Here is a 23,172-nt window from a genome sequence, read left to right as displayed (position 1 = left end):
TCGGATACGGTGGCCTGTAGCAGAGTCTGCTATGTGTGAGAACAAATGTAACATTCGGATTTTTTTGGAATAGAATGGTGCATTACTTCACAGATATTTTTGAATATAAAGAGATCATCTTTGTTTGTTACTAATGTTCGTATGCTTTTTTTTTGTAATTTTTTTTTAAATTGCCATATAGGCTTTAAGACTATACGAGTACATATTTGTTTATAGTATACTGGAAACTTGGGTATTTTGAAGGCATTCCTTTAGATTCGAGAGGTTTCTTTTTTTTTTGCTTATAATGTCATAATTACTTATTCTTAAATTCTGTGTCCTCCTTGACATGGAGTCTTTTCAACATGAGAATTTCTGCTACATTACTACTTTGCTTTCAAGTTTTGTGTCCTTCACTTCACACTGAAAGTGTTCACTAACACTTCTTAACTTGATTATGTTTTCTTTCACGGTTAAGTTAGTATGTAAATGTTTTGTAACGTCTTGAAGGATATTTTTTGCATTTTCTTTTTTGAGTTAGTTAAGGGTTGCAGATGGCAATATTGAAACTTCATTTTATACCCATTAGAGTTTCCAAAAATTATCAAAGACTGTCTTCCGATAAATGTTCAAAAATTTGTTGCAGTGGCTTGTATTTTTCCCGTCGACATAAAAAAGATTGATACAGTGGAGCAATTTTTCTATTCTAACAGTCAGTGTTCGTACTTGTCTCACTTTGTCTCCGGTTTTTTATTTTTTCATATGAATCCCCACTCTTGCCAATCATTTTGGAAAAGGCTGTACAATTTATTTTTCAGGTGATGGATTTCATTTTTTGTTTTCTTTTTAAAAAACCAATATCTGGGTCACCAATAGTTAATAAATGCGATGAAATGTAATCAGTTGAGAAAGTTTAGTGATGGTGCAAACACGACTGTCATTCGAGACAAGAAAAAAACATTGTTAACTGATATTGGACATATGAAAATATCTGTAACGTACGACGTATGATGACAATGGATATGGAAATACGGGACTGAACCGTCTACTTGACTTGAATCTTCAGGACTCAATGTCTGATGTCGACTATCATTAAGAGGACTGAGCGGACCGTTTCTTTCAAGGTACAGTTACTGGTCAGGCTTAATTGGAGATTCCGGACAAATTAAATTTTACAATCCTTTAGGGCTTTGTTAAATGACGATTCATCTATAATTCAATAAGACTGTGCCCTACACGCTTTCATTCAGATGTGTGCGCCTACTTTGAGAACACTGTTCTGTGACGTTGGATTGGACAAAGAGGCCCTGTCAAGAGAATATTTCTAAATCGGAACATATTCGTAAACGGTATCTGAAAAGGGAAGACTCTTTTATAACCTCTAAACAAAAAAGAACCATTTGCTTTTACAAAGGACTTATGGATGCCACCGAAAACCGTCAATTCTCATCGAAGATAATGCTTGTACCAAAAACTAATCTTAACATTAATATATATTTAAACGCGTTACCTTATTTACAAGGACAACAGAATCCTGATTATCAAAATAATAAAAATTCAAACGATAATAATAGCGATAGTAATAATAAACATAATCCTAATCAAGATGTAAGGCCACAATCAAAACACTCAAACAAAGAACAGAACTACATTGCTTTTAATGATGCACTTCCACTACCGCAAACAAATTCTTTCAAACCATCCGATTATGATTCGTCATCATGGACAGAGGTCTGAGATCTGCATAATTTAAGCATGTTAACAATCTCAAGTGGTCGATTTAAATGTTTCCGAAGTAATTGTAATTTCATTTTATTTATACTTTTATATGTATGTCAACATACTCATAAATATTCTATGAACACTCATAATTTAATTTACATATTTGTATTTCACACTTATATTATACATTGTATATAACTTATTTGTAATTTCTAATCGTGTTATTACTTGTAATATATTGGCGGTAATTTCTTTTACATTGTTCAAAAAATATACCATTATATAATACGCCTCCCGATTTTTGACGGGAGGCAGTGTATTATCTGATGATAACTTGTTATATAATCTTTTAAAATTTTTTTCTTTATTTAAAATTATATCTGAATTTTTTAAAAAAAATAATGTAATAAATTATCAACATAATAAAAAAAAAAACAACTTTAATTAAATAAATTATCAACATAATTTATCGCGGTTGTAAGTAACTTTACATCATTCTAGACATTAGATTAATCTAATTATAACAAAAATACAGGAGTTATGAAAACAGTAACCCAATATTAGTACACCGAATAAATAAATTGTTTATATTGTATATATAAATAAATATGTTTTTATATTCATAATTTTGCAATAATGGTAGAGGATAATGTTTAATCGATACATTTTTTCTACAATTAATAAATATATTAATATAATTATCTGTGTTATCAACATACTGAATACTTGGAATATTAGCAACAACTGAATAATCTTTGTTTTTGAACTGGCTGTGCAACAGCCAAAAGATTGTTCAGTCGTTTTTGTTTTGGGAATTCTGATGTCCAAGATGCTGCTAGCAGTGGATGACCAAAACAGAGAAAGTGAATGATATTTTGGCTAAGTCTAAGCATGCAAACCTAAATGACATTGCTAGTGACCTAATACCCATCACCAAACATTGTTAAACCATCGGAGAAAGCTAGCTACAAAACAAGCTAGACGTTTGGGTGGCACATGATCTGACAAACTATGATAGATTCAGGCATGTACTGTCGACAATTAGCACGTTTGGTGCAATCATGCAAAGCTAGGTGCGAGCAATTCAAAAGAAACAACCTAAATTGGTCAACAGAAAGGATGCCATACACCACGCCAGACTGCCAAAATGCATACTGCCAGACTGCATACATCTTTAACGACCAGTACAGCAACTGAGATAACTTGACTGAGAGGTTTGATGCATTCATTATATAGCCTAGACCTAGCACAATCAGCATATCATTGTTTCAATCTATGCAACAACTCCCTGAACGGTGTTAAATTAGTTTTAAAGAAGGCCTGTGAAAACCGTGTGTTTTATGAACAGAAACCACAGACGTTTATAGCTCAGGGTATATGGTGTTGATGGAAAAATGGCAGAACGTAATCGAAACAAATTGTGCACGTGGTCTCAAAATGTTATTTTTCAATAGCAATACATGTATTCTCAATTTCGGCCTCCAAAGGCTCAATACTTTTTAGACAACCAGATATAAAGGAAATATTAATCATGTAAAATATAAGCTACTACAAAACTTTATTAATGAATTGTACATACATTACATAAATGATAAATGATTCTGAATGATCTTGTTTATAAATTAATTTGTTTTGAATAGTGTATACAATAATGTAAAAAAAAAGCAACAAACTACAAATAAAGAAAATTTATATCACTCTGTCAACTTAATTTGACTTGCGTGTAAACTTTTTAGATAAAAATTACATGCAACATTTTTCTCACCAGTATGAATAGCGAGATGTGTTTTTAAATTACTGCGTTGATTAAATGTTTTTTTACAAACATTACAAGTGAATTTTTTCTCACCAGTATGAATACAGAGATGTGTTTTTAACCTACTGCTTAGAATAAAGGTTTTTTTACAAAAATTACAAGTGAATTTTTTCTCACCAGTATGAATAGAGAGATGTGTTTTTAAAGTACTGCTTTGATTAAATGTTTTTTTACAAAAATTACAAGTGAATTTCTTCTCACCAGTATGAATAGCGAGATGTCTTTTTAAACTACCGCTTTGATTAAATGTTTTTTTACAAAAATTACAAGTGAATTTCTTCTCACCAGTATGGATAGAGATATGTGTTTGTAAATTACATTTTAGACTAAATGTTTTCTTACAAAAATCACAAGTAAATTTCTTCTCACCAGTATGAATAGCGAGATGTCTTTTTAAACTACCGCTTCGATTAAATGTTTTTTTACAAAAATTACAAGTGAACTTCTTCTCACCAGTATGGATAGAGATATGTGTTTGTAAATTAAATTTTAGACGAAATGTTTTCTTACAAAAATCACAAGCGAATTTCTTCTCACCAGTATGAATAGCGAGATGTGTTTTTAAAGTACCGAAGTGAGTAAATGTTTTTTTACAAAAATCACAAGTAAATTTCTTCTCACCAGTATGAATAGCGAGATGTCTTTTTAAACTACCGCTTCGATTAAATGTTTTTTTACAAAAATTACAAGTGTATTTTTTCTCACCAGTATGAATAGAGAGATGTGTTTTTAAATTACCGCTTTGATTAAATGTTTTTTTACAAAAATTACAAGTGAATTTTTTCTCACCAGTATGGATAGAGATATGTGTTTTTAAATTACATTTTAGACGAAATGTTTTTTTACAAAAATTACAAGTGAATTTTTTCTCACCAGTATGAATAGAGAGATGTGTCTTTAAATTACTGCTTTTGTAAAAAGTTTTTTTACAAAAATTACGTGTTAAGTTTTTTTTGACAACATGAATAGATAAGTGTGACTCTAAGGTACTTCTTCGAGTGAAAGACTCCTGACAAAACGTACATCTGTGAATAGGATGATGAGAAGTTATGATGTTCATTTCTTCATCTGTTTTATTAGTAATTTGCAAGCATTTTTCTTTAAAAGCAAAACTGTTTAAATGATCATATTCTTTACTAACAACATTATCACATGTACAGTTATTTTTTATTTTATTGCAAACCACACATTTTGATGTCAGTAAAATACTTTCAGTACTTCTTTCCTCCACATCACCAATAGTTTTTTCATTATCCTAAAAAAATTACAATAATTTTTAATTAAAAAATCAATCACAAAACTTTGTTAATTTTAACAATTCCAACTACAAATTGACAACTTATACTCTAATAATAAATATCTCATCTTCATATTTAACCAAGCACAATATGTTTGTTTGTACGGAGCAAAAATAAAAATTTCTTTAGTAAATGCAGTTAAAAAATAATTAACAAAATGTAACATAATCCGTAAACTGTGTGCTACATAGTATAGAACTAAAACTAGTCTGACAACAGACAATTTTATAATGACAAATAAAAAAAAGAAAATTATAAAAAAAAAGAATTAAGAATTTAGCCAAGTTAATAATGAAAGAATAATATACTGAAGATCAAAAATATATAAATTTTTAATCAATTCTGATACACAAAAAATGGGTGCCATAAGAAAAGCAATGTCAGCTGCAATGAAACTTAAAATAATTGTTTAGTATTTATCAACACGAGTGAGCTACATGTTTCTTGAGAAATGTTTTGTTTCTAAATCACATATATTCAAATTCATACCAGAAGTATGTAATGCAATTTATAACTTGCTGAGGCATAATTTATAAATTATTTATTTTTTGACAAATTTTTGTTCCAGGTTTTAACTTAATTTCGTGACAGAATAGAAAAGTATACTTATGATATTGCTGAGCGTTTGGTAAAAATAAAAAACTTTACTTTTAGATGTCTTATTTAAAAACTTTTTAACTGTTTTTCTGATTTCAAGAGAACACTACTATGAGTAATAAGATTTAGATCGTTTCAAACATAAAAAAATTAATTAACATGCAACATTAACAATAAACATTTGGTGTTACCTACTGAACATCATTTCGATTCATCTGTGGATTTGTGTTTCCATCAGCGCTGCAGTTCATTGTGTCAGGGTTTGGCAAAAAAATTCCTGCACCGTTTTGGCCAAACAACGTGATAAAATAGTACAACAGCAGCAACTTGGCATGTATTTAACACCTGATATGGAAATTTTATAAGAAATGATTTGGAGAAAATTACTTGATTATGAAGTTACTTATTTTTCTTCATCAGTCAATATCGACCAAATTTGTAGTAATGAAAGCATAAATAAATTCTATAAATTTCACTGCTAAGTTCCCTAAAATTGGTTAATAGGGCAAACCAATCACTGAATTGATGATTAAGTTTTATAGTAAATTTTTAAAGGATGAAGAATTTTTCTTAGTCTATAGCTCACACAAAGTCACAGACATTTCTTTCACAGCTATTTTGGTGATATGATTAGCATCTTTGTAGACAAAATATCTAGCAATATCACATTTTGTCAGTGTAAATTCATTGTACCATCTAACCTGAAAATGTATCATTCTAAGCATGAGCTCTAACAGGATGTTTATAAACCAGTGCATTCAAAAAGTAACTGCGCACCTATATAAACATGATTATAAGCTGAAGAATTTTATTATATGCACTATGAGTAATGCTTTCACACAGGTTGGTAATCCTGTATTGCGTGCAGTTAGCTTCCATGAGCCAATCACAATGTCGAGACAAGATGTGTCTTAACATAAGAAGAAGTGATTCTTTGTTGTCACTGTTTGTTCATTGTCTTTGAATGACTGAGGCTGTCTTTCCATGTGCACACAGAACAGTGAAAATTTCTCATTTAATCCATCCTCATAAGCATGGAGAGTATCAGACAGTGAAAGAATAGTATTTTATTAGACTTCCAGGTACACCGGTTCCTAATCGATATAGTGTAAGAACACTAATTGAAGACTTTTGGAAGATTGGATCAATAAAGATATATGAGTGAAGTGATAGACCATCAGTATTTGAAGAAAAAACTAAAACATATCAACTATATGAAGTAGTTTCAACAGACCTGTGCAAAGGCTAGCTCAACACAAAAAACAACTTCAACAAGGCAATTTATAAGAAGCTCAGTTTCATCCCATATAAAGCGATTCAAAAGTTATTTGTCCAGTTAAGTCCAGAGACTGTGGAAAGTGAATTCAATACTGGGAATGGTTTCAACAGTTTCAAAAAAATATTTATGGACTGCCAACAATTTAAGCACAAATTTAATTGAAACAGCCATTTAAATATGAATTAAAATTTCTGTGAAAGGAAACTCTAAGAAGTTTCCCATATTTTGTGAAAGCTGATGCGTTCTACAGCTTCAAAAAGTCAAATTTTGTTTTCCTTAAAAGTAGCAACATTTCAATACAATCCAATAATTTTCAGATTTATATTATGCAATTCTTATATTACGATACTGAATAGTCATTTTATTATAATTACCGGTTATAATTCAATGTACATGAAAAAAAGATTCTAATCAATCAGTAATGAAAACCTTAGAGAAATGGCATAAAACCAGATCAAAAATTCTTAGGAACCCTCAGAAATCTCATAAATTTCACACTACAAACTACACATGAAGTATAGATCCTGGAAAAGTAGCCTCATGGCTCTTATCAAAGACCAATAGGATTGGCATAAAGAAGTGTAATATATCTTACATTTATTTATTTCTGTGTTTCATGGATGTTTCAACAGCAATAATGCAACACACTGTCTGTTGGGAGGTAAACAATTTGTTATGGCTGTGACACATATACAGCACCATAAGAGATACATCGAAGTAGTTTTTTGTAAGGACAACAATTTTCATCACATAGCTGGATTCTGTGAATAGATTATAAATTCACTTGTAAGAATCTATCAGCTGCATTTCAGTAGGTTTGTTGTGTGATGAACAACACTATATTTTGGGACTACGAAGAAAGAAACGAGAAACCTTTTATAAAACCTGGCACAGAATGTTTATTCTATTTCAAAAGCCATGAGTTTTCAAAAGTGACTTATAACTAGTATCATGTCAGCTACATTCCTCCACATACTGTTTTCATCATTCTTTTTAATCAAAGTATCTAATGTTAAACAAGAATTGCCACATATTATTTACGCCATTATATAGTAAATGAAAATATCTTACTTGTCTAAATGTTGTCAGATCTTAGAAAAACGGCAAATGATATCTCTGTTGACACTACAAAGAGAATCACATCGGATGCGGCCACTCAAAGGCTTGTTGTTACTCGGTGTCCGATTCTGAATGCACTGGACAACACGGTGCCTGCACCCTAGGTTACTGAGTTTATTAAGGACGGCCTAATAAGGCCTTCAGGAACACACAGGTAGGAGCTCTGGATCGGAGACACAGGGCCCTAAATATGGTTGCAGTTATAGACATAAATGCTCTGGCAGAAAGTAAGGTAATGGATTCCCTGGCCACCAGGCACCCGCAGGTGGCCTGGCTCCTTAGTAAGTCTCCCATTAGGGCTGGAAATGTAGTGCTGGCTATGTTGGAGGTAAGACGTGTTGGGAGACACAGAAACAGATGAAACATCGGTCGCCAACATGTTTCATATTGCATGTGTTGATTCTGATGATGGAAGGGATCTTGAGCAGGGCCTAGTACATGTATTTGCCAGAATCAAGAAGAACTGTGGACCTTGGGCCTCTCCAGGCAGACATCAACTTGCAGGATACAGCCGTATATGCGTGCAAGATTTTAGGGTGTGAGTGTAGGTCGACTTGCTACAGATGTCACATAATCGCTCTGACTGGAAGTCTTCCTTCTGCATGGAGGCGCGATGAACCAGTAGAGGAAAAAAGGGGAGAATGATCAAAGTAAAGTCTGCGGCTACCTATGCAGACCGGATTAAGTAGGTCAGGAAAGACATTATGATGCCGCCGACTTCTGTGATTCCTTCTGTAAGGAAGGCAGACGACAGAATGGAAATTAAAGTTAAGGTGGAGAGAGAAGTCTGGCACTCTAAGGCAAAATCTGATTTCAATCTTAAAGGTTGGGTCTATCACTAAGAAAACGAGGATGGCCGTTCTCCGGATTCATGATTTGGAGAAAGGCATCCAACAGGGTGAGAATTTCAAGGCGCTGGTTGCGGTCACTGGGTAGGTATTGTCAGATTATCTATGGATAGGCAGTCAGGCCGGGAAACGGGGAGACCAGCGTGGCGGCATCCGGCGACCATCATTGCAGCTGTTGCTCTGCAGGGACGAGTCAATATTGGGCTGAGAGAGTCTCTTACAGAGTGGAAATACATCGAGCTCCCACAACGGTGATATAGATGCCTGGAGACTTGCCACCTTGCGAGGAACTGTGAGGACACAGACAGGGTGGCTTGATGTTTCAACTGTGGTGGAGAGGGGTACAGGACAGATAGCACTGCATGCCCTAAAAAGAAGAAGGACAACAAAGAAAACTAGGAGAGGGCCCAACATCATTCTGGAGAGATACTGGTGTTCTCGATTTTTTGAGATGTGATTTGTTGTCGTCCTGCACTGCTGGCGGGAGATTTTAACGACTGGTCGGCCTCCTGGGTTTCAACGAAAACCAACGCCCGTTTCACCACCCTGAACGATGCGGTGGCAGCGCTTGAGTTAGTTTGTCTAATAACTGCGAGGGCACATACAGCCTCAGGAGAGGAGAGTCAGGATCTGTGGTCGACCTCACATTTGCTACACCTGATCTAGCTAGCAGGGTTCCGAAGTGGAAGGTATGGGAAGGATTCACGGCTAGTGATCAATGGGCTGTTATTACGGTGATTGCAGAGATTGATATGTGATGAGGACGATGATCTTTGACAATGAGCTGTTGTACCAGAAATAAGGATGCAGAGGCATTTGCTGGGGTGATCGATCTTCGGGGAGTTGTTTGACTCCCGAAAGCCGAGGAGAAGATGGCTTGTCTTGTTGAGTCCCTCACTAACGCCTGTAATGGGACACTCCCCGCAAGCTGTGTAATGGTGGACGGAAGAAGTGCCATTGGGACAAGAGAAGGGCGATGCTTGGGCGCCTGGACTCCCTAAGAGAAGTGTATAATGCGTATTACAAGGAAACACTTCATCATATAGGCCTCTGGCTATGATCGATGCACTGGCTAAATTTTTCGAGCGAATGCTGGTGCGAAGACTGGCCGGGGCTGAGGACGGCCTCTCTGCAAGCCAGTTTGTGTTCCGCTGGGGTAGGTCAATCCCTTGATGCTGTCTCTGCTGTTAGCCAGATGGCGAACAGCATTATTCGAGAGCGTGGGGAACAGGCCGCAAGAAGGATGTGTGTGTGTGTTCTAGTAACTGTCGATGTGCAGAATGCTTTTAATAGCATTACACACGCTGCTATTCTCTGTGCCTTGGTAGAACTCAGTACCGAATTATCTTATTGGCCGATGCAGTCTTATTTGTCTGGTTGCAGACTGATCTACGAGGTGGAGGGGAAACTAATAGAGGATGCTCTAAAAAGGGGCGGGTCCCTCAGGGCTCGGTACATGGACCGACCCTATGGAATATTGCATATGATAAGGTATTCCACTTCCCAATGCTGCCAGGTCACCCTGATGGGGTTAGCTGACGACCTCGTGATTGTGGTTGATGCGGCTATGAAGAGAGAGGCGACTGGAAAAGTTACCATCGTATATGGTATCATTAAAGACTGGATGAGCGGGGTTGAACTGCGGATGTCTTCGGAGAAAACAGAGGTCGTGGCTATAACTGTGGCCAAGAGGTTGATCCTTACACTGGAAGGACAGCGACTTGAATCTAGCCCGGCGTTGGGCGTCTGGATAGATTTTGCCCGGTACATTTTGGAACACATGCTAAGGAAGTTTAGAACACAATTACTAATTTCCCTAGAGCAGTGTTGAAGGACTTGAATAGCTAGGATGAAACACACAGAGTGAGGTGATGGAAGGCACGGGGACAGACAGGCCCCCAGCTGAGTGCCTAGGGAGCTTCCTGAGCTTGTAGGGTTCTCCTGGGTGCGATGAGGTTGGGGGGGGACTCCACCTCTGGGTCCACCTGTGGGCACCCAGGAGTGTTGGTTTAGTCAGTAGTACGTGCAGATAAACATACACACGTTGTACTCCAATACTTGTACTTTAATATAAAAATTATTCCACAACGATCATTTTCTTCACTGTAAGCAAAATCATGTTGAACACTGTACAATATTCATTAAATTCGGCACATCAATGTACCGAATTTAATGTGGGGACGATAGACTTTGGCTTGGTGTTCTCAGCTAGTCTGTGAACTGAAAACTCTTTTTTGCAAAACGTCTAGTTTTTCTTTAAAACAGAAAAAATTGTTTTTCTCCAACTTTGAATGCTATTTTGAAAATGATTTTGAAGAACAAGAGGTTGGAAAAGTAGTTCATTCATTTCTACAGGTTTTCCTATTTTTCACATGTCTTACCTAATGGAAGTTAATTTTGGCCCTTAAAATTTAATTTGATTGACCTAATATTGTGGGTGGATATGGGCTGGGCAAAATGAATGAAAGGGACTGAGTTATTGAGTTTTGCGTGAAGAAAAATTTAGTAATTGCCAACACCCAGTTTAATAATTATAATAGAAGAATATACTATTAGAAAAAGCCTCCAGGCTGTTTCCACGAGTGATCAGATACTGCAAGCTATCAGATAGATTATATCATTGTTAAGCAAAGAATACTATTAACAGGAAGTGCAAACTAACTAAAGAAGACTGGATTAAAGAAAAATGTTCAGAAGTAGAAAGAGAACTGATAATTGTGGTAAAATAGATGAGCATACAGAAAAGTTAAGGAAAATTTTGTGGTACATAAATTAAAATCTAATAGTTTGTTAAACAAAGATGAAAGGAAAAGTCAATAGGTGGGTGGAATAAATATATTGAAGAGTTATATAGAGGAAATGAATTAGAAAATGGTGATAACAAGGAAGAAGAGGAAGTCAAAGAGGATGAACGGGGTGATCTGAATTTAAGAGAGCATTAAAAGATATGAATCGCAGAAAGGCTCCTGGGATAGCCGGAATACCTGCAGAATTACTGCGCAGTGCAGGTGAGGAAGCAAATAGATAGATCATAAAAACGTGTGTGATATTTATGAAAAAGAGGAAGTTCCGTCAGATTTCAAAAAGAGTGTTATTGTCATGACACCAAAGAAACCACAAGCACATAAATGTGAAGAATACAGACCAATTAGCTTAACTACTCACACATCAAAAATCATAAATAGAATTCTATATAGAAGTGAGAGGAGAGTGGAAGAATGTGTTACGAGAAGACCAAGACGTCTCAGGAGGTTTTCAGAAAATTTCAGGAAAACTATAGGGACAAGGGAGAGAAGCAATTTTAGCACTCAGATTAATAATAGAAAAAAGATTAAAGAAAAACAAACCAATGTACTCTGCATTTGTAGATTTAGAAAATACATTTGATAACTTAGTCTGAAATAAAATGAACAGCATTTTAAAACATTTAGGATTCAAGTTTAGAGATAGAAAATTATTTGATAACATTTATACAGGAAAACCAAACTGCAATATTATTAATCGAAGAGCATAAGAAAGAAGGAGTAGTAAACACAAGTCAGACAAGGATGTTCCCTATCCCTGTTACCTTATAATTTTTGAATAGAACCAGCAGTTAATGATGTTAAAGAACAATTTAGATCTAGAGTAACAGTGCAAGGTGAAAAGATAATGATGCTACGATTTTCTGATATAGTAATTCCAGCTATAGTTATTCTAGGGAACAAGAAAACGACTTTTGGTTAGAGATTTTACAATCATCAACTGAGCTTCAAATAATGTGCAGGCAGGAACGGTTTTCGTAATGAACAAGAAATTTTGGGGTACATAAATTAAAATCTAATAATATGTTAAACAAAAATGGTACACCGATTTACAGTATGAAAGGAAAAGTCGATAGGTGAGTGGAATATATTGAAGAATTATACAGAAGAGATGAAATCGAAAATGGTGTTTTAGAGGAAGAAGAGAAAGTCGAAGAGGATGAAAGGGGATAAACAATCTGAATTTAAGAGCGCATTAAAAGATCTGAATGACAGAAAGGCTCCTGGAATAGACTGAATAACTGCAGAATTACTGCGCATGCAGGTGAGGAAGAAATGGATAATTATACAAGCTGGTGTGTAATATTTACAAAAAACGGGAAGTTCCGTCAGACTTCAAAAAGAGTGTTATAGTCAGGATACCTAAGAAAGCAGGAGCAGATAAATGTGAATTATACAGAGCAATTAGCTTAACTACTCATGTATCAAAAATCTTAACTAGAATTCTGTATAGAAGAATTGAAAGAAGAATAGAAGTATTAGGAAAGGATCAATTTGGTTTCAGGTAAAGTATAGGGACAAGGGAAACAATTTTAGAGCTCAGATTAATAGTAGAAGGAAGATTAAAGAAAAACAAACCAACATACTTGGAATTTATATACCTGGAAAAGACATTCGATAACGTACACTGGAATAAAATGTTCAGCATTTAAATAAATTAGGGTTCAAATACAGAGATACAAGTTTAATTGCTAACATTTATAGGAACCAAACAGCAACAGTAATAATTGAAGAACATAAGAAAAAAACCGTAATAAAAAAGGGAGTCCGACAAGGATGTTCCTTATCCTTAAGAAAAAAGATATAACACATCCTTTATGGCATGCAAAAAATAGTTCAACATTGTGGACATCAATTAAAAAATGAATAACACTGAATTGTAATAACACCGGTCTATCTGAATCCGGTCTATTTTCTTCTACACTTCTTTTATGTTTTTGTATCTATCAACCTATTAAAACTATTATTCAAGGGGAAAAAGTCTGTAGTTCTCAGCCTGAAAGCAATGAAAAAGCCTCATAACTTTAACATGGCCTGCATTCATTCATTTATTGCGATGCTATACACAATCCAAGAGCCCAAAAACATCTATATTTGCTGTTTTACTATCTTTGTACAATTTAAACAATTTTGAATCTGGGTATAAAATGAATATTGTTTAGGCAGCTTTGTTTATACCATGAGGCATCTCTCACTGTATTTTTTTTGTTATGTACTGTTGTAAAAAATGTTTACCTACCATAAAGTGTTAGGGGCAATCTGTTCATCATAGCTATTTACCTCCCAATACTCCATATAATATATTGTTTATGTTATAAATAAAATATCTCATGTCAGACAAGAATGCTACATGATATGTGGGCCATAAACACTACATAAAAGTATCCTGATGAATAGAAAAATTGAGAATTCTTACAACAACTAGATCTTATAATTATAACATAAACCAAGAGAAAATAGAAAATAGCTTACATGTTTAAATATTGTCGGCTCATCATCTGTCTTTGCAAGAGGTACAAACAAATAGTCTTTTTGCTCTGTTTCATGCATGTTTTCTTTTTTAACGAGCAAGGATAATGGATCTTCTTCCAAAAATGAATTACCAGTCTGTCCATCAATATTCTGCAAAAAATATAAAGTAATAATAATATTGTTTTATAATAGTGGGACTTAAAATAAGTGTGGTTAATTAAATATTACTGAAATGTAACATCTGATAAAGTCAAGAGCATGGAGCTAACTATAAGGGCAGAGCTACCATCCTTTCGTCAAAACATTTTTATACTCATCAAGAACGCATCAAGATGTCGTAGCATGTGAACTGTGATTTTTCTACTTTTTTTATTGTAAATTATTAAAATGTACTTTTCAATAGAAAATACTGCGAGTGTGAGGTGCGTTCAGTTATCAGGATTTTACTGGCAAAAAACCTCAAAGCAATTGAAATTCATCAGCAACTTTGTAAGGTGTATGGAGATGGAATAATGAGTAACAGTGGAGTGAGGCAGTGGTACATTCAGTTTAAAAATGCTCACACCAATGTTCATGATAAGAACCGCAGTGGTCGGCCTAGCCTTTTGGCTGATAAAATAACAATTAAAATCAACTATAAAACTCATGAAAATCACTATTTTATGATTACGAAACTATTGCTCATTTCCCCCAAATTTCACGAAGTTTACTGCAAGAAGTTGTAACAGGGAAGCTTGGCTACCACAAGTTACGTGCAAGATGGGTGCCAAAAATCTTGAAAGACCAAACAAATTAGCTTCTTGCTGCATCGCTGAATTACCTCGAAGCCTACAGCGAGGATGGTAATCCACTGCTTCATCGTGTCGTAACAGAAAATGAGACATGGGTAAAGCATGTCAACTGTGAAACAAAAAGACAGCCCATAGAATGGGGTCACACTGGTTCTCCCAGAAAACCAGTAAAATGTTTTCAACCATTGACAGCCATAAAGATTATGGCAACTATGTTTTGGGCCGCTGAGGGAGTGCTTCCGTTGATTTCCTTGAAAATGGCAACACAATTAACTCAGAAAGATATTGTGAGACATTGATAAATCTATGGAGAGCGATGCAAAACAAGCATCAGGAAAACTGAGCTCATAGTGATGTTTATTCACAACGCACATCCACACACGACTAATTGTACCAGATACCTCTTGGATGGTTTTCGAGGGGTGGTGTTTGATCACCCACAGTACAGTCTGGATCTGGCACTGGGCGATTACCACATCTATCCAGCGATGAAGACCTGGCTCGCAATGCAACAAAGCGCTTTGAAAAAGATGCAAAGGAATTGCTTGTGCAATTGAGATGCACTTTAATTAAGTGCCTCAATTTAAATGGCTACTATGTAGAAAAACAGTTTAAGATTGAAGATTGTTCCTTTAAAATGTATATAATAAATTTTTTTTTTTACTTGGTTGGTTTTTTATTTCAAAACGTAAGTTACTTTCTGGACAGCCCTCCTATAATGTCAAAGATAATTTAAGTCATGTTATGGATCAAAGTGTGTTCCAAAGCAGCAGCCTGTGTCAGTTATGTATGGAAATGAGTTACTATAAAAATAGTCTATGTTTGTAACAAACACCACATGAAAACCAGAGGCAAAATGATCAATGAGTTTCTAAATTTCAAAAAATACACATGATTGGGCAATACCAGTAGAGGTCATTGTTTTTTATTACCTAAAAAGATACGCTTATTTTGCAAATAATCACATAAGACGGTTTGCGCATCCCAAAAGACGGTCAATATGACTTTTCCCACTGATGCTTGCATTTTGAATTTCTTTCGGACAAGTGAGCTGATATGCTTCCATTCCATGCTTTGTTTTTTTAGACTCTGGTACAAAATTGTGAACCCAAGTTTCATTACACGTTAAAATCTTGTTTAGAAAAGGATCACCTTCCCTTTCATAACGTTTTTTTCAAATCAGCACACACTTTGAGTCTTGTTTCCTTGTTGCGTTAACTTCTTCAGGACCCACCTTGCACTTGTTTTGCTGTACATGAGCTTGTTACTGAAAACATTATGAACTGTGCCAACACTTACTGTAACTTTTTTTCTATTTGTTCGACTGTAATATGCCAGTCTTCACGAAAAATGTCATCAATGCAGGTTTCAAGTGAAGGAATTGACAATTCAACTGGCCGGCCAGGACATTGCTCTTCAGTCATTGAGGTTCGACCAGTTTTTAACTGTTCTACCCACTTACAAAAGTATCCGCGGTTCATACAACTTTCACCATACTGTAAAATTATTCAAGAAAAAACTTACACCTTCTGAATGCATAAAACAGATCACTGAACATTCTTTAACTAATGTGGAAACTTTAAGTGAGCACACCATTGTTAAATGCAACTTTCAGGTTATAAACAAAATGATTTTTATCCATCACCTGTTCTCAGATCATCCCAGTGATGCCAACCTTAAGTCATGAAAATACAAAACTCCTCCTACAAACTGTTCCACTTCTACATCAATTTATCTCTTTACTTCTTGAATATCCCCCGTATTTCGCTTTCAGAATCATGCTGAATATCTGTCTGTTGTTCATGACCAATTTCCTGTTTGCTAACAGGGCGAGTCTGACTATGTAGCAGATAAGATTCCATTATTTCATAAAAAAATACATAAGGTTTACTTAGCTCCTAGCTCCTCAAATATGATTAATGATTAAATGGGATATTTTAGAAATTACCATATTATTATTTTTAAATATATTAATATACTTAAAACATGGAAATAATGCACACTTATCTCACTCTGTAGAAACTGTAAACATAATCTTAATCACTAACAAACACCATCTAACAGAATAGATTTCATATATTGGTTACTAAGGGTGTCAAAAGATGACAGCACGTGAAAGGAATGTATATATGTATTCCTACTGTGCTACAGGGGTGTTCATAATCATACATCACAGTCTGAATTATCTGCTATTCTTAACTTAACTCTCAACCTATTAACTTCTATACAATTATTCAAGGGGAAAAAGTCCGTACTATTTCCAAAGTAAAGGAAGGGAAAAAGCCTCATAAGTTTAAAAGGGCCTCCACCATTCATTATTACAATGGTGATCCAGAAAGTAACTTACATTTGAGCCTATCAAGGAGATGTTAGGGATAGAGCTATCTTCTTGGCGTCAAAACATTTCTACACTTAGTACGCATCAAGGTGTTGTAACCTTGTGGACTATGATTTTTCTTACTTTGTTCGTTGTGTATTATTGAAATAAGCGCTTCAGTAGAAAATCCTGCAAGTTGTGAGGTGCATTAAGTAATTAGGTTTTAACTAGCAAAAAACCTCAAATAATTAAAATTCATCGCCTTTGTGAGATGTACAGAAATGGAATAATGAGGGATGATGGAGTGAGACAGTGGTGCATTAAAAAATGGTCGCACCAATATTCATGATAGGACCTCAGTGGTCGGCCGAGCCTTGTGACTGATGAACTGACAAAGGTAATCCCCAATAAAATTTGTGAAAATCGCTGCATTACTATTACAAAACTGTGCCTTTATTTACCTCAATTTTCATAAAAGTCTACTGCAATTAATTGTATCAGGAAAGCTTGCTTATCATAACTTTTGGGCAAGATAAGTGCCAAAATTCTAAGGCAGCAGATTTCTACTGAGAAGGATTTGGAAAGCTCATGCGTTGTTATAATAAAAGCCTCAATTTAAATGGCGACTACGTAGAAAAATAGTTAGATTGTTCCTTTCAAATAGATAACATTTCTTTTTTTTTCATTTGGTTGGTATTTTATTAAAGAACATAAGCTACTTCCTGAACTGCCCTCGTGGTTTGCAAGTGGCATCATTCAGTATATGATCAGACTTGATAGCAATGGAATACAAAGATATTATAGGCATTGGCATTTATAAATCGATCTACAAAAAATTGTTTCCACCTAAGCACAATCAAAATGGTTTTGTATAAGACAATGCCACTGCTGAAAACATATCAACGTTGTTTGAAAAGAAAAATACAGAGACCTAGAATGAGGATTATCAAAAACTATAATCAACCATTTAGTAACTGAATGTGCTATACAAAACCAAAGATAGTTTTGTACTCTTTTCGTAAACAATGTTGGATCTGGGTATAGAATAAATAACATTTAGGGAGCTTTGTTTATACCATGAGGCATCAGCACATTGTATTTCCATTGTTAAATACTGTTATCAAAATGTTTATCTACTATATAGTGTTAGGGGCAAGCTGTTCATCATAACTATTTCTCTCCCTATACTCCATTACTAACTGTCTTTTATACTATAAATCAAAATATCTTGTGTCTGACACAATTACTAAACGATATGGGTGCCGTAAACAGTAAATAAATGAATCCTGATGAATAAAAAGTTGTAAATTCATATAATAACTAGGTCTTACATTTATAACTTAAACCAACATAAAAGACAAAATAGCTTACTTGTTTAAATACTGTCTGTCCATCATCACTTGTCTTGGAAAGAGTTACAAACAAATATTTTTTTTGCTCTGTTTCATGCGTGTTTTCTATTTTAATAGGCAAGGAAAATGGAACTTCTTCCAAAACTGAATTACCAGGTTGTGCATCCATACTCTGCAAGAAAATATACGGTAATAATATTTTATTATAATAGTGGAACTTAAAATAAGTGCGGTTAATGAAATATTACTGAAATGTAACATCTGACAAAGTCAAGAGCTTGGAGGTAACAATGAGGGCGGTCCAAAAAGTAACTTACGTTTGCGTCTAGCATGGAGATTATGGGGATAGAGCTCCCATTGGTGTCAAAACCTTTCTACACTTAGTATGCACCAAGTTGTCATAGCCTTGTGGACTATGACTTTCCTACAGTATTTGTTGTGAATTATTGAAAAGTGCACTACAGCAGAAACTCCCACAAGTTGTGAAGTGTGTTCAGTGATTAGGTATTTACTGGCAAAAAACCTCAAACCAGTTAAAATTCATGGGCAACTTTATGAGGTGTACAGAGATGGAATAATGAGTGATGGTGGAATGAGGCAGTGGTGCATTCAGTTTAATAATCGCCGCACCAATATTTATCAAGAAGGCCGATCTCAGTGGTTGGCCGAGTCTTGTGACTGATGAACGGACAATGATAATCAACGATAAAATTTGTGAAAATCGCCGCATTTTGATTACGGAACTCTCCCTTCATTTTCCCCAAATTTCACAAAAATCTACTGCAAGCAATTGTATTGGGGAAGCTTGCTTATCACAAGTTTTGGGCTAGATAGGTGCCAAAAATCTAAGGGGGCAGATTTCTACAGAGAAGGATTTGTAAAACTTGTGCATCGTTATGATAAGTGCCTCAATTTAAATGGCGAATACATAGAAAAAAATATAATATTATCCCTTTGAAATAGATAATAACATTTCTTTTATTTTATTTGGTTGGTTTTTTATTAAAGAACATAAGCTACTTCCTGAACTGCCCTCGTAGTTTGCAACTCGCATCATTCAGTATATGATCAGACTTGATAACACTGGAACACTATATTGTAGGCATTGGCATTTATGAATCTATCAACAAAAAAAATGTTTCCACCTAAGCACAATCTAAATGGTTTTGTATAAGACAATGTCACTGCTGGAAACATAAAGAAACACATCAATGCTGTTTGAAAACAAAAATGCAGAGACCTACAATGAGGATTATCAAAAACTATAATAAACCATATAGTAACTGAACATGCTCCACAAAAGCAAGGATAGTTTTGTACTGTTTTCATAAACAATGTTGGATCTGGGTATAGAATAAATAACATTTAGGCAGCTTTGTTTATACCATAAAGCATCAGCAAACTGTATTTTCTTTGTTACATACTGTTATCAAAATGTTTATCTACCATAAAGTGTTAGGGGCAATCTGTTCATCATAACTATTTCTCTCCCTATACTCCATTAATAACTGTTTTTTATACTATAAATCGAAATATCTTGTGTCTGACATAATTACTTAACGATATGGGTGCCATAAACAGTAAATAAATGTATCCTGATGAATAAGAAGTTGAGAATTCATACAATAACTAGGTCTTATATTTATAACTTAAACCAACATAAAAGACAAAATAGCTTACTTGTTTAAATACTGTCTGTCCATCATCACTTGTCTTGGAAAGAGTTACAAACAAATATTCTTTTTGCTCTGTTTCATGCGTGTTTTCTATTTTAATAGGCAAGGAAAATGGAACTTCTTCCAAAACTGAATTACCAGTTTGTGCATCCATACTCTGCAAAAAAATATACGGTAATAATATTTTATTATGATAGTGGAACTTAAAATAAGTGCTGTTAATGAAATATTACTGAAATATAACATCTGACAAAGTCAAGAGCTTGGAGGTAACAATGAGGGCGGTCCAAAAAGTAACTTACGTTTGCGTCTAGCATGGAGATTATGGGGATAGAGCTCCCATTGGTGTCAAAACCTTTCTACACTTAGTATGCACCAAGTTGTCATAGCCTTGTGGACTATGACTTTCCTACTGTATTTGTTGTGAATTATTGAAAAGTGCACTTCAGCAAAAAATCCCACAAGTTGTGAAGTGTGTTCAGTGATTAGGTTTTTACTGGCAATAAACCTCAAACCAGTTAAAATTCATCGGCAACTTTATGAGATGTTCACAGATGGAATAATGAGTGATGGTGGAATGAGGCAGTGGTGCATTCAGTTTAAAAATCGCCTCACCAATATTTATCAAGAAGGCCGATCTCAGAGGTTGGCCGAGTCTTGTGACTGATGAACGGACAATGATTATCAACGATAAAATTCGTGAAAATCGCCGCATTTTGATTACGGAACTCTCGCATCAATTTCCCCAAATTTCACAAAAATCTACTGCAAGCAATTGTATTGGGGAAGCTTGCTTATCACAAGTTTTGGGCAAGATAGGTGCCAAAAATCTAAGGGGGCAGATTTCTACACAGAAGGATTTGTAAAACTCGTGCATCGTTATGATAAGTGCAATTTAAATAGTGACTATATAGAAAAATTTTAAGATTGTCCCTTTCAAATAGATAACTATTTTTTTTTTATTAAATAAAGTAAGCTACTTCCTGAACTGCCCTCGAAGTTTGCAACTGGCATCATTCAGTATATAATCAGACTTGATAGTACTGGAACACACCTATATTGTAGTTATTGGCATTTAGCTATCAACCAATAGAAAAATGTTTGCACCTAAACGCAATCTAAATGGTTTTGTATAAAATAATGTCACTGCTGGAAACATATATAAACAATCAGTCTTGTTTGAAAATAATTATGCAGTGACCTACAATGAAGATTATCAAAAAGTATAATAAACCTTCTTTTAACTGAACATGTTTCATCAAACCAAGGATAGTTTTGTACAGTTTTTGTAAACAACGTTGAATCTGGGTCTAGAAAGAATAATGTTTAGGCAGCTTTGTTTACAACATGAGGCTCACTGTACTTTCTTTGTTATGTACTGTCATCAAAATGTTTATCTACGTTAAAATGTTAAGAACAATCTGTTTATCATAGCTATTTATCTCCCTACACTTCGTTAATAACTTTTTTTTATATTATAAACCAAAATATCTCATATCAGACATGAATGCTAAACCATATAAGGGCCATAAACAGTAAATAAATATATTATGATGAATAAAAAATTGAGAATTCTTACAATAATAATAATAATAATCTTATATTTATAATTTACATCAACATAAAATAGAAAATAGCTTACTTGTTTAAATATTGTTTCTTCATCATCTGTCTTGGCAGGAGGTACAAACAAATATTCTGTCTGCTCTGTTTCATGCACGTTTTCTTTTTTAACAGGCAAGGATAATGGATCTTCTTCCAAAAATGAATTACAAGTTTGTGCATCCATACTCTGCAAAAAAGTATATGATAATAATATTTTATTATAATACTGGAACCTAAAATAACGTGGTTAATGAAACCACGTGGTTTAAATAATAATAATAAAAATACTAATATTAAATAATAGTTAAATAGTGTAGTTAATGATAAATTACTGAAATGTAACATCTGATGAAGTGAAAAGCTTGGAGCTAACTATTATATCAAAGATAATTTATGACAATTTATTGATCAGTGTTCCAAAGCACCAACCTGAGTCGGTTACGTATAGAAATGATTTACTATAGAAATTACTATATTATTATTATTTGGTACATTAATATGCTTACAACACGTAAATAATAAATACTTCTTTCACTCTGGTAAACCTGTAGGCATAATCTTAACCGCTAGCAAACAATCGCGGGATAAGCAATACTAATATTAGTCCTATTACTATACATTTAATTTTAGGTTTCTATTATTATTACCACGTTATTATTTTTATTATATATTTTTTGAATTTTATTTATATAAATATACTTACGGGACGTAAATAATATACAATTTTTTCACTCTGTAAAAACTTTAAACACAATCTTACACGCTGACATACAACCAAGGGAATAGCTCGACTAAAATTAGTCGTACGTGCTAGTCGATTATTAAAATTAATCGATTATTTTAACAACATTCAAATGTGTATTAGTCAACCAATTTTTGAAAATTGGTAGTTGTCAACTACTTAACATTCTTATAATATTATTTACAACAATATAAAAAATTCAATCTATTAAACTGCTTTTACATAGAATTATAGATTAGTCGTTGGTCGAAAACATTAATCGCTATAGTTATGAACATTACTGCTTAAGCAAGAATGTACTTAGTAGCTTATTAATAAAAGTGGCTTTCAACATTCCATGCCACCATAATTTCAACATAACTAATTTCATTTATTAAACAGAGAATAATACCTACCACACTTACAGAAACACAATACAATTATTCGTTGTTTAATAAATTAAGTCAGGCTGGTAAGAGAGTTGTAACAAATTTTTCTATTTTTTGCATAGAATGCTTAAACATTGTTTATTATCTATTATTGTATATCTATTGTCTATTACATATATTTAAAATGTATTTTTTAAACAAAATTCTAAATAAATAACAGATTTTGATAATAGAAATGTAATGTCTTACTTCTTTTGATATCAATATCATTTGTTAAAAACTGTTTTATTTATATTACCGAAATTTTTGTTTTTGAGGGGAAGAAATGATACCTGCAAGACTTTTGGGACTCCAAAATTATTTAATTATTGATTTCAGGTTTATTTA

At 34.0% G+C, this 23,172-nt stretch overlaps 1 protein-coding gene across 1 annotated transcript; it reads right to left on the bottom strand.

Annotated features, from left to right (window-relative positions):
* Positions 1-3,310: 3,310 nt before the first annotated feature.
* On the bottom strand, positions 3,311-22,436 carry LOC142333023 (uncharacterized). The gene is made up of 4 exons (XM_075379798.1): positions 22,379-22,436; positions 18,414-18,566; positions 13,935-14,084; positions 3,311-4,772 (listed from the first exon to the last, which is right to left on the bottom strand). The coding sequence occupies exons 2-4, from the start codon at positions 18,561-18,563 to the stop codon at positions 3,396-3,398; spliced, it is 1,677 nt and encodes a 558-aa protein (XP_075235913.1). The 5' UTR covers positions 18,564-18,566; positions 22,379-22,436; the 3' UTR covers positions 3,311-3,395.
* Positions 22,437-23,172: the final 736 nt, after the last annotated feature.

Source organism: Lycorma delicatula, chromosome 12 (genome assembly GCF_047948215.1).
Source record: "Lycorma delicatula isolate Av1 chromosome 12, ASM4794821v1, whole genome shotgun sequence".
NCBI lineage: Eukaryota > Metazoa > Arthropoda > Insecta > Hemiptera > Fulgoridae > Lycorma > Lycorma delicatula.
The sequence above is the reverse complement of the archived record's forward strand: the minus strand, read 5'-3'. Positions and strand labels throughout refer to the sequence as shown.

Excerpts from the sequence above, each read along its gene's own strand:
- LOC142333023 (XM_075379798.1), bottom strand. The coding sequence starts at position 18,563 with ATGGATGCACAACCTGGTAATTCAGTTTTGGAAGAAGTTCCATTTTCC. Across the intron at positions 14,085-18,413 it reads GACAGACAGTATTTAAACAA|AATATTGATGGACAGACTGG; the intron begins GTAAGCTATTTT and ends TATTTTTTGCAG. Across the intron at positions 4,773-13,934 it reads AGCCGACAATATTTAAACAT|GATAATGAAAAAACTATTGG; the intron begins GTAAGCTATTTT and ends TAATTTTTTTAG.